Source organism: Aphanomyces invadans (assembly GCF_000520115.1).
Source record: "Aphanomyces invadans strain NJM9701 unplaced genomic scaffold supercont1.17, whole genome shotgun sequence".
NCBI lineage: Eukaryota > Oomycota > Saprolegniomycetes > Saprolegniales > Verrucalvaceae > Aphanomyces > Aphanomyces invadans.
The window spans coordinates 1,386,474-1,402,656 of NW_008580162.1; the positions used below are offsets into that span (position 1 = coordinate 1,386,474).

General features: G+C 57.7%; 4 protein-coding genes across 5 annotated transcripts; 3 read left to right on the top strand and 1 right to left on the bottom strand.

The window, feature by feature from the left end:
- Positions 1-37: 37 nt before the first annotated feature.
- H310_08555 (hypothetical protein) lies at positions 38-5,256 on the top strand (the record flags this gene model as incomplete). The annotated part of the gene is made up of 9 exons (XM_008874357.1): positions 38-119; positions 163-758; positions 812-966; positions 1,040-1,420; positions 1,467-1,731; positions 1,790-2,848; positions 2,924-4,451; positions 4,506-4,591; positions 4,641-5,256. 9 exons carry the CDS (start codon positions 38-40, stop codon positions 5,070-5,072), a joined length of 4,584 nt encoding a protein of 1,527 aa, XP_008872579.1. The 3' UTR covers positions 5,073-5,256.
- A 619-nt stretch (positions 5,257-5,875) lies between these two features.
- H310_08556 lies at positions 5,876-11,537 on the top strand (the record flags this gene model as incomplete). Of its 2 annotated transcripts, XM_008874358.1 has the most annotated exons (9): positions 5,876-5,935; positions 5,986-6,323; positions 6,378-6,472; positions 6,527-7,274; positions 7,327-7,683; positions 7,738-8,002; positions 8,047-10,855; positions 10,947-11,032; positions 11,088-11,537. In XM_008874358.1, 9 exons carry the CDS (start codon positions 5,876-5,878, stop codon positions 11,535-11,537), a joined length of 5,208 nt encoding a protein of 1,735 aa, XP_008872580.1. The 2 variants fall into 2 exon arrangements, with proteins under 2 accessions (XP_008872580.1, XP_008872581.1); XM_008874359.1 differs by having other exon boundaries at positions 6,378-7,274.
- Positions 11,538-11,902: 365 nt separating this feature from the next.
- On the top strand, positions 11,903-13,826 carry H310_08557 (hypothetical protein). Its single transcript, XM_008874360.1, has 2 exons — positions 11,903-12,675; positions 12,739-13,826. Exons 1-2 carry the CDS (start codon positions 11,947-11,949, stop codon positions 13,714-13,716), a joined length of 1,707 nt encoding a protein of 568 aa, XP_008872582.1. The 5' UTR covers positions 11,903-11,946; the 3' UTR covers positions 13,717-13,826.
- A 314-nt stretch (positions 13,827-14,140) lies between these two features.
- On the bottom strand, positions 14,141-15,414 carry H310_08558 (hypothetical protein). Its single transcript, XM_008874361.1, has 5 exons — positions 15,183-15,414; positions 14,991-15,095; positions 14,763-14,944; positions 14,461-14,712; positions 14,141-14,411 (listed from the first exon to the last, which is right to left on the bottom strand). The coding sequence occupies exons 1-5, from the start codon at positions 15,402-15,404 to the stop codon at positions 14,246-14,248; spliced, it is 927 nt and encodes a 308-aa protein (XP_008872583.1). The 5' UTR covers positions 15,405-15,414; the 3' UTR covers positions 14,141-14,245.
- Between the last annotated feature and the right edge of the window lie 769 nt (positions 15,415-16,183).

Consider the following 16,183-nt stretch of genomic DNA (forward strand, 5'->3'; position numbering starts at 1 on the left):
GGATCTGCTGAACCTGGTGTGCAGGCTGCTGTCCATCATGAACATCAAAGGTATCAAAGTCGGCTTCATCCGAGTGCTGCGCGTGATGCGGCCGCTGCGAACGCTCCACTCGCTACCAGGTGAGCTCGCCAACTTGTCGTCTTCACTCAACGTCGGCACTAGGTCTGAAAGTCCTGACCAACTCGTTGCTGGCCAGTTTACCGGCCCTGGCCAACGTGTTTGTGTTGCTCATGTTTTGCATGCTCGTGTTTGGCATCCTCGGCATGGAGATCTATCGCGGGTCGAATCATTTTCGGTGTCGGGTGACGCCGTTCCCCGTCGTGCTGCCGCCCAACGGCACGTTCAACTACCCGCCGAATGCGTCGTACATTTCGATGGTGCAGAACGATCCGAACCAGTTCATGTGTCGGTTCCCGAACGGCACGCAGATCTCTCAGCTGATTGACGTGTGGGACGTACCCACAGACTGCTTTTGGCCCGTCGACACGTCAGAGGTCATCCCAATGGTGTGCAACCAAGAGGCCGAAGTCGGTCGGCAATGCCAAGGGGGCGCTGTGTGCGGCTCCAACTTCGACGCGAGGGGCAATCCCCGCTTCAACTACCTCCTCCAACCGCCGTGGGACGGCAACATCAACGACGACGCCCTATTTAATTCCAACCTGAACTACGGCCTCCCGAGTTTCGACAACCTCGGCCGGACGTGGCTCATTCTCCTCCAGACGATCACGGCGTCCGGGTGGATGGTGTTGACGCAAACGGTGCGTTGGCGACGAAAGGTTGGGCTGGCATCATGATTCTCGTTGTTGCGTAGACGCAAAGCACGGGGAGCCCTGTGGTGGCTGGCATCTACTTCACCTCGCTCATGTACATTGGGATGTGTTTTCTGCTGCAACTCAACATGGCCGTGTTGTTCACCGAGTTTGAGAAGGCAAAGGAGCAACAGGCCAAGAAATTGCGCGAGGCCATGTACGTGCAATAGAATGCTCATTGCTCCCACGTCCCATTCACTATTGTATTGATCAATGTTGTTGTTGTGTAGTGGGCGGCAAAGCTTGATGCTGGCAAAGGTCCCCAAGACAAAGTCAGCCAGTCAGCGCCTGCTGCACGGCAAGCCCGCCGAATTGGTCGCGCGGGTGAGCACGGTCGCGTTCCGCCGGGGCGACGTCATTGTGCAATCTGCGTTGGGGCGCCAGTTCTTGCACCTACGAGCAGCCATGTTGAAAGTGGTCGTGTCCCCCGAGTTTGTCAATTTGGGACTCCTCGTGACCATCTCAAACATTTTGGTGCTGTCAATGGACTACCATGGCATCGATTCTGGGACCAAAAACAAGTACGAGACGGCCAACTTTCTTTTCATGCTGTACTTTGGCGTGGAGTCGGTCGTGAAGGTCATCGGCCTCGGGTTTCGGCGATTCTGGATGTGCGTGAAGCCACCCCTCTCTGGACAAGTCTGACTGCAGCCCTAGGGATAAATTCAACCGGTTCGACTTGCTCACGTTCTGCTTGGGGGTGGTGGAAGCAGCCATCAGCCCGCCGGCCTTTATCGATGGAACGCCGGGCGGAAGCGGCATCTTCACGGCGTTTCGCGCTGCACGCGCGTTCAAACTCGCTCGGATGTGGAAGTCGCTAAACCAGCTTCTCACCGCGATTTATCTCTCGTTGAGCGAGATCCTCAACTTTTTGCTGTTTCTGCTATTGTTTCTGCTGATTTTCAGCCTCCTCGGCATGGAAGTACGTGGCTCCACATCTCGTCCAACACGTGCTGACCATCCGATTCTTTGTCTCGTAGCTCTTTGCGACGCGGTACCAATTCGACTCGAACAACTACTACATGCCATTCAACAACACGAACCCGCAGACGCGGCTCCACCGATCCAACTTTGACTCGATCGTGTGGGCAGCATTCACGGTGTTTCAGATTCTATCGTACGATAACTTTCCCGCCGTCATGTACGACGGATGGATTTCCGTGGGTGCATGGGCGCCGCTGTACATTTCGCTTGTCATTATCCTCGGCGTGTTTGTCGTGATGAACATGTTTTCTGCGATCTTGGTCCAAGCCGTCATGAAAGGCAACAACACCGACGATGACGACGACAACAATGACTCGATTGTGGCCGACGCCTCCCGCAAGCACACTGACGACACGACGATGGCGAGCGCGATGACGAGGCGAATCGTCCAGCGCGTCATGCAGCAGTTGGCGCGGTTGCAATTCCCGCCCGCGACCGCCGAGACACGCCCCGTATACTTTGGCCACAGTCTGTTTGTGTTTGCCGAATCGAATCCGCTGCGGCGGCTGTGTACCGCCATTTTGACACGCCCCGAGTACACGTGGGTGATGAGCGTCATCATCTTCTTCTCGTGTGTCGACACTGCGCTCGACTCGCCGCTGCTCGACCCGAGCTCGACCCTGGGCCAGCTCCTCGAAACCGCCAACTTGGTCTTTGCCGTCCTGTTCTCGGTCGAGATGGCCATCAGCGTAATTGCCAAGGGCCTGATCCTTGGTCCGGACGCCTACATCAAGGACTGGTGGCGGGTTCTCGACGGGTTCATTGTAGCCGTGTCGATTCTCCCGTATTGCTTTGGAAACCTGAATCGAGATGCCCTGACCGGCCTCCGGTCCCTGCGCGCGTTTCGAGCACTGCGACCGCTGCGCGTGATCAACAACATCCCGTCCCTGAAAGTCGTCGTGAATACGCTCTTCCGGTGCATCCCTGACGTGGGTCGCACCATGCTATTTTTCTTCTTCATGCTGTTCCTGTTTGGCCTCATGTCCCTGGCGCTGTTCAAAGGCGCATTGTACACGTGCTCCGTGAGTCCGTACAACTACGGCCTCGGCACGGGCGTCCCCGTGAACCCTCCGTGGTTTCCGACAGATTACACGGGCGATTTCAACATCGGAAACATGACGCTCCTGAAGGAACTCGACGTCATGACATTTCCACGAGCCTGGGCAAACATGACGGTGCCGCAGCAGAACGCATTGCGGCCGGTGTGGAACGTCACGAACATTTGCGGGCCGTTCGCGGACGACTACACGCCGACGTCGCGGGACCTGTGCTTGTGTTTTGCCGATCAAAACGGCACATCGTGGGACCCACTGGCGCCGCAGCAATTTGACAACATCTTTCACGCGATCTCGGGGTTGTTTGAGCTGACGACGATGGAAGGGTGGGTGTCCGTCGCCCTCGCGTGCATCGACGCGGTCGGGGAAAACATGCAGCCGATCGCGAATACAAACCCAGCGTTCATGGTGTACTGGTGGCTGTTTATCATCATCTGCGCGTTTTTCATCACGGGTCTCTTTATCGGTGTCTTGTGCGACAGTTTTGCACGGGAAACGTACGGGTCCCTTGTCACGGACGAACAAATCCAGTGGATCAAGCTCCAGAACAAGGTGCTGGCGTTGTCGCCGCAGCGCGTATTCCCGTGCCCATCGCACCCGGTGCGGAAGGCCGCGTTCCGCATCTGCACGTACGCCTACTTTGAACACTTTATCACGTTTGTGATTCTTCTCAACACGACGTGCATGGCCGTTCAAGTGTTTGGCCAGAGCGTCGAGACGGAAACGGCCCTCAGCACCCTCAACACGATCTTTTCCGTCATTTTTGTGTTTGAAGCGGCCGCGAAACTCACGTGCTACGCGACAGTATACTTTGACGACGGATGGAACCGATTTGACTTTGTCATTGTGCTCCTCACCGTCGTCAACTTGATTTTGCAAGCGGTAAGTATCAATGTCGGGTCCGCGGCGTCTGTGATTCGGGTCTTTCGCGTCGGCCGCGCACTACGTCTGATCAAGAAGGCCAAGATCATGAAGAACCTGTTTGACACGCTCATCGTGTCGCTGCCGGCCGTGATCAACGTCGTGAGCTTGCTCAGCTTGCTCTACTACATCTTTGCCGCCGTCGCCGTCCAGTTGTTTGCCAAAACGGCGTTCAATGGCAGCATGATCAACGAGAACCAGAACTTTCAGAGCTTTTGGACGGCGTTTCAGACCTTGATTGGGTTCTCGACGGGCGAAAACTGGGACAATTTTACGTGGGAAGTGTACAATCAAGTGCCGGCGACCAACCCGACGTGCGAGGACCGATCGTACGACCCGACCATGTGCGGCTTCAACGACACGTACAATTGCCTTCCGCTCGACGGGTGCGGCAGTGCGTTCATTCTGCCGTTCATGTACTTTTTCTTCCTCGTGATGGGGTACGTCGGCATCAACTTGTTTTCGGGGATCGTGGTCGACGCGATCGGGGACGCGTCCAGCGTGTGCCCCGTCAATGTCAACACACTCGCCGAGTTCTCGGACCGGTGGGCCAAGTTTGATCCGTCTGGCACGGGGCTCATCACGGCGGACGAGCTCACCGACTTTTTGTACACCGTGTACCCGCCGTTCGGGTTCAAGGGTGTGCCAGGATTCACGCGTCGGCGGGTGGCTATCGCGATCGGTTCGTGCACCCGACCCTTGCGCGAGAGATGGCTGACATGGACGTGGCTTGCAGGTGACTTGGGCATTCCGATATACGACAAGATGTACGTGCACTTCAAGGATGTGCCGCGGGCGTTGGTCCAGCGAGTGCTCGCCGAGGTAGGTTGAGAGTCCGACCATCGTGTGGCTTTGAACGGGTGTCGTCCAGGGCGACCGGGCCAAGCACGCAGAAATCACACGGATCATGGAGCAGCTCGGGATCAACAAACAATTTGACGAGATGTGGTTTCGATCGCACGGGAAGAAGCACCAGGAAGCGCTGGTCCACCGCGAACAAGTCACGGCGCGCGAGTACTCGGCGACGCTCGTGATCCAGCGATTCTTTGAAAAGGTCAAACTGGAACGCCAGCGAAAACGGAATCTAGCGCGCATTCACACGCTCGAAAGCGATGGCGCGACCGACCCGTCGTTGGATGTTGGTCGCGCCGTTGTCGCGCGCGACATGGATGTCGAGTCCGTCGAGGCCAACGAACGGACCGACGATCCGAATTTGTTCGGGGGAGTCCCAACACGTCACGAGTTGTCCCCGAGTGTGCAAGGTACTCTTGGTCAGGACAATGCCACCACCACGCACGAGTAAAACACGCCGTCCGTGGTCGTGCGCTCCGACCGTCATGATGCGTTTTTCAGTCGCGACTGCCTCCACGGTGGGCAACCAAAACGTGCACCGCTCTAGTTCATGTGTATAGGAACTTATTTAACAGCAGACGCCACAGTGACATGGGTTGCAGCCTCCGAGACATTTGCTACGACTGTGCGGTCACGAAGCAGGGGAGTAGTGCACATGGGCTCGCTGGTTCCTCGCAAGTGTTGGCGGCGGGTCGACCGGTGAAGTCTACATGCGCAGCGGCAAGTATCACGTCGACGTGTGGATGCGTATCCCTGCGGCGCATACCCAACGAGGACGCTGAACGTCTCGGACAATGTCCCTCGGCCATACACGCCAGACATGCACGTATCGACTTGCATGTCGGCGCCTAGCAGCCCTCCACGAGGCGGCCGACGCGGCGACGTCGGCGCGGCCCGTTCGTCGCCACAAACACGTCTCATGCCAAGGCGCGACATGCCACCGCCGTATACATGTGTGCTCGCACGGCACCGCTGTTGCTTCGTGCCCGTCGTCACGAATGGGTGTGCATTCGATGCCATCATGCCACGAGTTCTTGGAGCACCATGTACCGCGCATGACACGCCGAGGACGCACACAGCGCGCGCGGTCAAACGAGCAGCGCATGGACGTACTCCATGCCCGCCTTGTGCTTCAAGACGTTTCCCGTACACGTTGCCGTTTCTCGGTGGCAGCAGTTTCCGACAAAACTGCTCTGCCCCCGGTCAGCAAGGTCCAAGGGGGGGCAGCACCGGCGCGACGGTGCATTTGTTGCCATGTCGAACGCCGCCGAGAAGGACATTGCGGACAAACCGGACGGCGACGGCCATAAAAAGGTACACGACGACAATATCTCGGTGCATGCACACGTTTCATGCCTGTTCAGTTCCAAAGGATATCGCTGGGATGCCTCACCGTCAAGAATCCCGTCCGGCGGCTGTGCATCAAGATCGTCACGTGGAAGTGGTTTGACCGCGCGATTGTGTTTTGCGTCGTGTTCAACACTGTGATCCTGGGCCTGACCGACTACACGGACGCGTGGGTCGAAGGGCCCAACATGACGATCTGGATCAACTGGTTCATCGACAAATGCAACAGCGTCAGCTTTTGGATCTTTCTCGCCGAAGCCACGGTCAAAATCGTCGCGATGGGGTTTTGCTTTGGCGAGCGCGCCTACTTTAGCGACGGCTGGAACCGCCTCGACCTCGTCATCGTCGCGTCCGGGTACACATCCACGGCCGACGGCTCTGCTTGCACCGCTTGATGCAATCGACGTAGGGTGCTAGCCATGCTCAACTTCAAAGGGGTCAAAGTCGGGTACATTCGAGTGTTGCGCGTGATGCGACCGCTGCGGACGTTGCATTCGCTGCCTGGTGCCCGTCGTTGTTGGTCATGGCTAGCGCGCCCACCACCGTTTTTTGCTGTAGGTCTCAAGGTCCTCACGAACTCGCTCCTGGCGAGTTTGCCAGCACTCGCCAACGTATTTGTGCTGCTCATGTTTTGCACGTTGGTGTTTGCCATCCTGGGCATGGAAATGTACCGCGGGACATTTCATTATCGGTGCCGGGCGACGCCGTTTCCCGTCGCATTGCCCCCGAACGGCACGTTCAACTACCCACCGAATGCGTCGTACATTTCGACGGTGCAAGCCGCGCCCGACCTGTTTCCGTGCATGATGGGAAGTGCGCCGATTTCCCAAAACATGTCGGTGTGGCCCGAGCCGCAAGACTGCTTTTGGCCGTCGGATCCTGGGGAAAGAACCCCCAAGCTGTGCAATCCAAACAGTGCTGTGGGTCGCCAATGCGTCGCCGGCTTTGTGTGCGGCTCCAACTACGACAGCGAAGGAAACCCTCGCTTCAAGTACATGGAGCTCGCGCCGTGGAACCAAAGCAGCGGCGACGATGCGCTATTCCATTCGAATTTGAACTTTGGGTTCACGAGCTTCGACAACCTCGGGCGGTCGGCCATTATCATCCTCCAGACGCTGACCGCGTCCGGGTGGATGGTGCTGACCCAGACGACCCAGTCGACGGGGAGCCCCGTCGTGGGCGGCATCTTCTTTACCGTGCTCATGTATGTCGGCATGTGCTTCCTCTTGCAGCTCAACATGGCCGTCCTGTTTTCCGAGTTCGAGAAGGCCAAGGAGCAGCAAGCCAAGCTCCAGCTCAAAGAAATGTACGTGGACGCGTGTTTCGTGGACACTACGGTCTGCAGCGTCGTTGTGTAGGCAGCGAAAGTCGGTTCTGCTGGCATCCCTGCCGCCCGAGCGCGCCAAGCCGAGACCTGTCCACGTCGCCGCGGCCCGGGCGCCGTCGTCGCGGCTCAGCATTGCCGTCCAGTCGTCGTGGAGGCGGCACGTCTCTGCAGTCCGCACTCGAATGAGCACACTCGTCAAGTCCAAGCCGTTCATCAACTTTGGCTTGGTCGTGACCGTGCTCAACATTGTCATTCTTGCGCTCGACCACCACGACATTGACATTGAGGCGAAAACGATCTACGAAATGATCAACTTTACCTTTATGGTGTACTTTGGTGTGGAGTCGATGGTCAAAATGATCGGCCTCGGGTTTCGCCACTTTTGGATGTACGTCGCTGCCTCTCTCTCTCTCGGCCTTTCATCACTCGATGTTGTGTGCAGCGACAAATTCAACCGGTTCGACGTGCTCACGTTTGTGCTGGGTGTGGTCGAAGTGATTGTACACCCTCCGACATTCATCGACGGCACGCCGGGGGGCGGCGGCATCTTTACCGCGTTCCGCGCCGCCCGGGCGTTCAAGCTCGCGCGCATGTGGAAGTCCCTCAACCAGCTCTTGACTGCGATCTTGACGTCGTTTGGCGAGATCCTCAACTTTCTCCTGTTCCTCGTTCTGTTTCTCTTGATCTTTAGCCTCGTCGGCATGGAGGTACGACGGATCGCGATGCCGATTCTCGTCCCACCCGTCTCTAGCTGTTTGCGACCAAGTACCAGTTTGACCCCAACAACTTTGCCATGCCGTACAACAACTCGAACCCACAGGCGCGGCTCCACCGGTCCAACTTTGACTCGATTCAGTGGGCGTTTTTCACGGTGTTTCAAATCCTCACGTACGATAACTTTCCTGCCGTCATGTACGATGGATGGATTGCGGTCGGCACAATCACGCCGCTCTACTTTGCGCTTGTCATTATCCTTGGCGTGTTGATCGTGATGAACATGTTTTCTGCGATCTTGGTGCAAAGCGTCATGGTGGACAAGGACGATGATGACGACGCGATCGACGACGTTGTCGGCGCCGCGATCGAGTGTTCGACAGGGAACGATGGCACCACGGCAGCCGCCAACGGCCTCGACACGTCGGGCGGCCACGGAACCGAACACGATGCGAGTGTGCCCGTCGTCCACAAGGCGAACACCAAGCCCGACAGACGCGGCACGGTGACTCCGCAACGCCTACGCATGACCAAGCGCGCGATGCAGCAGTTGATGCGCATGATCAACTCGTCGGCGCCGCCCGCCGAGTCGTCCAACGGCGGCGGCGTGCTTGCGGACGACAACACGGGAACCGTTCAAGTGAATCCAGGCAAAAGTCTTTACATCTTTTCGCCATCCAACCCGATTCGACGCATGTGCACGTTGGCTCTCCGGCGGCGCGAGTACACATGGGTGATGAGCACCATCATCTTTGTGTCGTGCGTGGGGACAGCGCTCGATTCGCCCCTGCAAGACTCGACGACGGGCCTTGGCCTCGTCCTGGACACGTCCAACTTGGTCTTTGCCGTGTTGTTTTCCATCGAAATGGCACTCAACGTGATCGCGCGGGGTCTGCTGTTTGGCCCGGACGCGTTTGTAAAGGACTCGTGGCGGCTCCTCGACGGCTTCATCGTGTTCGTGTCAGTGTTGCCATTCTGTCTGGGCAACGCGAAGGGAGGCGCGCTGTCTGGTCTCCGGTCGCTCCGCGCGTTTCGAGCGCTGCGGCCGCTGCGCGTGATCAACAAGCTGCCGTCGTTGAAGATCGTGGTCAACACACTGTTTCGATGCATCCCGGACATGGGTCGCGCGCTGCTGTTTGCGTTCTTCATGCTGTTTCTGTTTGGCCTCATGTCGCTGGCTCTGTTCAAGGGTGCGCTCAACACGTGCTCCGTGAGTCCGTACAACTACGGCCTCGGCACGGGCGTCCCCGTGAATCCTCCGTGGTTTCCGACAGATTACACGGGCGATTTCAACATCGGCAACATGACGCTTCTGGAGGAACTGGACGTGATGACGTTCCCAAGGCCATGGGCAGCGATGACGGACTCGCAGCGGGACGCGTTGCGTCCAGTGTGGAATACATCCCGCACCTGCGGTCCGTTCGCGGACGACTACCCGCCGACGTCGCGGGACATGTGCCTGTGCTTTGCCGAACAAAATGGCACATCGTGGGACCCACTGGCGCCGCAGCGCTTTGACAACATTCTGCGCGCCGTCGGAGGGCTGTACGAGCTCACGACGATGGAAGGGTGGACGGCCGTCGCGATTGCGTGCATCGACGCGGTCGACGAAAACATGCAGCCGATCGCCAACCACAACCCGGCCATGATGCTGTACTGGTGGCTCTACATCATCATTTGCGCGTTCTTCATCACCAACTTGTTTATCGGTGTGCTGTGCGACAGCTTCCAGCGCGAAAGCTACGGGTCCATGGTCACGGACGAGCAGGTGCGATGGATCAAGCTCCAGAAGAAGGTGCTCGCGATGTCGCCGCTCCGGTCGTTTCCGCGCCCGACCAACGCCGTCCGCGCCATTTGCCACCGCATTGCCACGTTGGCGTACTTTGAGCACTTCATCACGCTCGTGATCTTGACCAACACGGGGTGCATGGCCGTCCAGGGCTTTGGCCAGTCCAAGGCGACCGAGCTAACGTTCAACCTGCTCAACTTGGTCTTCTCCGTCGTGTTTACGTTGGAAGCAGCGGTCAAACTTACGTGCTACGCGACAGTGTACTTTGAAGACGGATGGAACCGCTTTGACTTTGTCATTGTCGTGTTCACGCTGCTGAGCATGATGCTTCAAGCGGTCAACATCAACGTCGGGTCGGCCGCGACCGTCATCCGCGTCTTCCGCGTCGGCCGCGCACTACGTCTGATCAAGAAGGCCAAGATCATGAAGAACCTGTTCGACACACTCATCGTGTCGCTGCCGGCCGTCGGAAACGTCGTCAGTTTGCTCATGCTGCTCTACTACATCTTTGCCGCCGTCGCGGTCCAGTTGTTTGCCAAAACGGCGTTCGACGGGGACATGATCAACGAAGACCAGAACTTTCAGAGCTTTTGGACGGCGTTCCAGACCTTGATTGGGTTCTCGACGGGCGAAAACTGGGACAACTTTACGTGGGAAGTGTACAATCAAGTGCCAGCGACCAACCCGTCGTGCGAAGACCGATCGTACGACCCGACCATGTGCGGCTTTAACGACGTGCCGGGATGCGTGCCGCTTGACGGGTGCGGAAGCATGCTCATCCTGCCGTTCATGTACTTTTTCTTCCTCATCATGGGGTACGTCGGCATCAACTTGTTTTCCGGGATCGTGGTCGACGCGATCGGGGACTCGTCGAGCAATTGCCCCGTCAATGTCAACACGCTCGCCGAGTTCTCGGACCGGTGGGCGCAGTTTGATCCGTCTGGCACGGGGCTCATCACGGCAGAGGAGCTGACCGACTTTTTGTACACCGTGTACCCGCCGTTCGGGTTCAAGGGCGTGCCGGGGTTCACGCGTCGGCGGGTTGTCATTGCGATCGGTACGCCCCCGTCGAGAGACTGCGGGATGCTAGTTTGAGCACATGCCACGATATACACTTGGCACACGAGAGTCACGGCTACGATGTGTAGGGGAGCTGGACATTGCCATCTACGACAAGAAGTTCGTGCACTTTAAAGATGTTCCTCGCGCGCTGGTCCAGCGGGTGCTGGCGGAGGTACCATGAGTCGGTAAAGTCGGCATCTGCTGATGGAGTCGCGCGCGTGTGCTAGGGAGACAAGGCCAAATACGCCGAGATTACCGAAGTGATGGAAAAGCTCGGGATTAACCGCCAATTCGACGAAATGTGGTTCCGAAACCACGGCAAGCGGCATCAGAACACGCTGACCAAGCGGCATAAAGCACACGTGAAGGAGTACTCAGCGTCCGTTGTGATTCAGCGATTCCTGCAGCGCGTCCGTTTGGAAAGAGCCCGACGCGAAGGCGGGTCGGCGCGGAACCTGTTGAAACGGTCGAGTGACAGTCGGGCGTCGAATGATGGGGCCCACACGGATCAACCGCTGCCGCATCCTCATGACAAGGCCATAGACGAGATGAACGTCACGTCCTTCGGTAGTCAAGCGTATGTCGGAGACCCGAGCAGCACAGCCTACGTCACCACCTTCATGACCGCGACCGCCTTGATCGACGATCTCCAGCACGCAGTCGACGGTTTTGCGTAGAAGATTGTATGTTAATTTAAAAACCAATTTTGAGCTATTTTCACATTTAGCAAACCGTATTTAAAATAGGTGTTAAAATCACGGCGCATTCGTGTTGTTTCTAAAGTGCATAAACAACATGCATTCGGGATTAAAAGAACGCCATGGCCGCCGAACTTTCAAGAATGAATGTGAAATGAACAAGTTCTTGGTAGTTTTGAACACGTTTAAAAAATACTCGTGGTCTACATGGATTGGTTTCGACGCAATAATATTGTGCTAGGCGGGCCGTTTCAATACAAAAATAAGATAAGTGGCATTTTTGGCATATACTATTTTGCCTATTTTTATTCGGCTAGGTTGGATGAGTCTGGATGTTACGTGGTGTGCGCAGTTGAAATTGCATGCTCATCCAACACTGCGGCCACCGATGAGCTCATCCGTTCCGACTTCGTCCGAGGCAGGCAGCAGCAGCGGCGCGGCAGAGGAACAACTTAGCGTATTCTTCAACGTCGCGGGATTGTACCAGAAGATTGTCGTGCAAGACGGGTGGTTCGTCGGCGACCTGATCAAGTTTATGGCGAAAATTTCAGCCAACTTGCATCCACATGCCGATGTCCCCGAGTGCAACGCGATCCGGAACAGCCAAACGCGAAAATTTGTTGCGCTGGCCGACCCTGCCACCCGGGCCCTCGTCCATGGCAACTTGTACGACCTTTTGTATGTTGAAAAGGCGGCTGGGTCCAAAGTGCCGCTTTTGCCGCCTCTCGCGCTTCACGACGAGATCCAACTGGTCTTTTACAACAACCCTCTCGGCATCACGATCAAACCGGCCGGCGATGGAACGTACGTGGTTGCGACGAAGAAGAAGGAGCTCAACTGCTACCGCCGGTTGACACCTGGCATGCAAGTCGTGAGCTTCGGGCCGGCGTTGCTCACTGGCATGGACTTTCGAGAGTTTCACACGACGATGGCCAATTCCGTTTTTCCGCTCACGGCTGTGTTCCGTGCGACGGCCGAGTCCATCGAGGCCGGCGACAACAACGTGGCAGTGCCGTCAACGCCCACTCCGACAACGATTGACAGTCCCAGCGGTCCAGAGGTCGCTCCCACCACTGCATCGCCAAAGGCTATGCCGGATCTCGAGCCTGCATGCAAAGTAACGAAACGTGATATTGAACAAGCCGCTGCCAAACTTGAATGACCATGGATATTCGTGTAGGAGTGGTCGTCGACCGCCCCCGAGTCGAACCAGCCTGTGCCGCCACCCACTTCAAGCGGTGACACATTCAACGTCCCAGTGCCTGTAGTCTTTCATGACGATGGAACTGTGGAGAGTCGCGTCCGGCGATACCGACCCCAATCGGAATCGTTCTCGCCCCGAAACAGTATGAACTCACCCCAGCCACGCGAGTCCATCACGTCGGCGACGGCGGACCCAGTGCCGTCGGCGACGCTGCAGGACGAGGCGCGTCTGGAAGAAGGCTTGAAGTCGCTGAATGAAGCGTTTTACAAGAAAAAGCGTGAACTCAACGACATCGTCGATCGCATCCGCGAGTACACGCAGCAACTGACGGCGGTCCGAGCCGCCATGAGCGGGATGCAATTGAGCTCGACGACGGCCGCGCCGCCGCTCACTCTGGACATGCTTGAGCGGCAAAACAACAACGCAGGGGCAAAAATGCCGCGCAAGCCATCGTCCGTCGTGTCGGGAGTGTCGTCATGCACGTCATCGATTCTCCACAAAGCGACCGCAACCCAACCGCCGTACACATCGTCCCGCCATGGATTCCTTCCGCCCAAATCTCGAACAGGAAGCAGCATCGCATCCAAGAGCCACCAACACCTGTCGTCGTCGACGTCCGTGTGTTCGTTGACGTCGACGTGCTCGATCGATCGCATGGCATTCAAGAAGAATCGCCTTGGCAAGTACGGCTCGGAATCGGCGGCGACGCTGAGCGGCCGCACCAAGAAGACGTCGACACTCAACACGAACGCGTTCTCGAGCACGCTGCAACTTCCCAGCTCGTTTTCGACCAAAGGCGCCGTGATACCACAAGCACAAACCCCACGCGGGTCGGCCTTCCTCAACCCCAAGAGCACCACGCCCGGCGTCGGCCACTACGACGTTAAGGACCTGACCAAGAACGTCCGGGGAGGCGAAATCGGCGACTCGGACCGCGACTTGACGTGGAGTTAGTGCCTAACCGCGAAACTTGGCGAGATGCTGTCGCTCCGTTTGATGTGGCAGGGGGCACATCGATATCGTCGCCATTCGTGGCTTGTCCGTCGACTAGAGCGTACGTGAGGTGAAACCTGGAACGCGCGGTGGCGTAGGAAGCCAACGCCACGAGATGCATGCTGTTGTCGCTGAATGCAAGCGTGAGAGCGCGCGGTCGATGCCCACGTACGGCAACGCGACGCTGGTCGGCGCCACGGTGCCTCGCTTGGGTTGGGCTGCCCGGGGCACAGATCTGCGTCCGCCTGTCCAGTTGGATAGGGTTGTTCATGCGTGTCCAGCGCGCGTGCGACTCGGCCGACGGCTGCCAGCGCATCCACTGCGTGGTGTGGTTGCTGTCCAGTATTCTCTAGTGATTCATGGCTGGTGCCGTGGACAGATCGTGTTGGGCTGGTTGTCCCTTGGAGGGACGAATAAATATGATTTTCAGGTTACAGCGGGCGGCGGGCCCGGCCAGCGGCTCTAACAATTCTCTAACGAACGAAATCCACTAGTGGTGGTGATGCGCAACGGCGGCGACCGAGCTCGGGGACGGCTCGTCTTGCGTGCCCTTGCTAAAATGGTGAAGGTAGTGCGACCACATTGCGTGAAAGCAGTCTTGGATCTCTTCGACGACGTAGCCGCTGCCCATCTCGATTTCTTCTCGCCACACGGGCCTAAGGCAGCGATGACGTCAATGGTTGAGGGAAAACACGCGAGTCGTACGTTATGTGCACGATGCGGCGGGCCACGCAAAGCATTGCGGTCGCCAAAACCGACGGCAGCCACTGGTTGAACGCGTACTCTTGTAGGCACATCTCGGTCAGGAACTCGACGTGCTTGGCGTACACGGTGGCGTACGCGGCAGGGTCGGTGAGCTGGTACCCGTTGATGTCGTCGTCCGGGAAGAGGGGCGGGCTGGTCAGGTAAAACTCGGTGAAGTGGATGGGAGTGAGCACGTGGAGCTGCCATTGGAGGCTGCACAGAGCATGAGGATGACGCGGCGGAACGGAACGACAACGACGTACGCTTTGAGCATGGCCATTTCGTATGCCTTGATTTCGTCGACAGAGTATTGCTGGTGGCCGTATGCATAAATTTCTTCGATCGTGGGGACTTCGCAGTCCACGGACGCAAACTTGGTCGCAATCCAAAGACACACGAGGCACACGAGCTGGAGCTTGGACTGAGGCGGCAGCGCACACGGGGCCTGCACGCATGATGAGACGACGAACATGGAGAAACAGGATCTCTACGTTGAGAAGGCGATCGAGATAGTGGATGGCGGTGTGGACGACAAGCTTGGGGAGCTCGAGTTCCTCGCCGACGTCGCATGTCCAGTCGACCAGGATGAGGCGCACCTGTTACGAGCTGCATGTGAGGTGTCTGTCGCCCCTGGCATGGAATCGGGCAAAGCCATCCACCCAGCCACACCATCACGTTGGTACCTTGAGGTAATGTGGCTGCGGGGCATATTGAAACTGGGCCCGCTCTTGGGCCAGCATCGAGCTGTACCATTCGTCCACGAGTTCCATGTCGACGTCGTCGGGGGAGGCGGTCTGCATGGTGGCCGTGTCAAAGTGTTCTTCGCACGAGAGATTTGTCATGCTGGAGGCACTGGATCGGGTTGTCGAGAGTGCTCGACCACGTGGTGGGGCGGTCGATGGCATTGAGTTTCGGAGGCACTCCGGTGCCGTTCCCGCCGCGAAACGTGGGGCGTCACGGTATCCGGACGGTTACCTTGCTGAATATACACCAATCAAAACCCTTCATGGCAGCATGCGCACGTTGGATTGGTCCATATTCAACTCGCACCCCGGGCCGCCATGCGTTCCCTCTCAAACCGACACGGGTTCGCGCGACGAGACACCCAATCAAGAGCCAGGATTTTCCAACTTGAGCGCCCTTCATGTCGGCCAATGCCGCGCTCTTGGCCGTCGCATGACGCGCGGACGTACGACCTCCAGTGGTGGGAAGCGACTAGCTTGCGGCCGACGGTGCCCTGGTGTCTTGACGCTGCGTTGTGCCAGCGCCGTCCATGTGCTGTGACATGGACCACCTCTCCCGCTAGGTTCTTGAAGGGGCTGGAATGGAAGGGGGGTCGACCCGACGGGGGGGGGGCGGTGCCCCACCTGAATGAAGTCGCGTGCTCGTGTGTAGAGTAAGAAGGGGGCTTTCCATCAAGCATTGTGCGCCGGTGCACTCGTCGCGCGGCGCGTACACAGGCGGGGGTTCATTCCCTCTAGAACATGATTATTCATTGTTGAGTCTTTGCAAATTAATATTCCACGAAACCTGAAACCGCCGTCGCATCCGACGCACTTTTCGTTCAGTCGGTTCGCCATCATGTACTACCGCCGGCGATCCTTGATGGACGCGCAGCCGGTGAGCGTGTTGGACGTGGTCAACATGGGCCTGATCTTCATGACGGTGGCGCTGACGGTTGGCA

Bases quoted from the DNA above. Each gene is read 5' to 3' on its own strand.
- H310_08557 (XM_008874360.1), top strand. From the start codon at position 11,947: ATGAGCTCATCCGTTCCGACTTCGTCCGAGGCAGGCAGCAGCAGCGGC. The intron at 12,676-12,738 runs GTAACGAAACGT...ATATTCGTGTAG, and splicing joins ATCTCGAGCCTGCATGCAAA to GAGTGGTCGTCGACCGCCCC.
- H310_08558 (XM_008874361.1), bottom strand. From the start codon at position 15,404: ATGCCATCGACCGCCCCACCACGTGGTCGAGCACTCTCGACAACCCGA. The intron at 15,096-15,182 runs GTACCAACGTGA...AGCTCGTAACAG, and splicing joins CGCAGCCACATTACCTCAAG to GTGCGCCTCATCCTGGTCGA. The intron at 14,412-14,460 runs GTACGACTCGCG...TCGCTGCCTTAG, and splicing joins CGCCGCATCGTGCACATAAC to GCCCGTGTGGCGAGAAGAAA.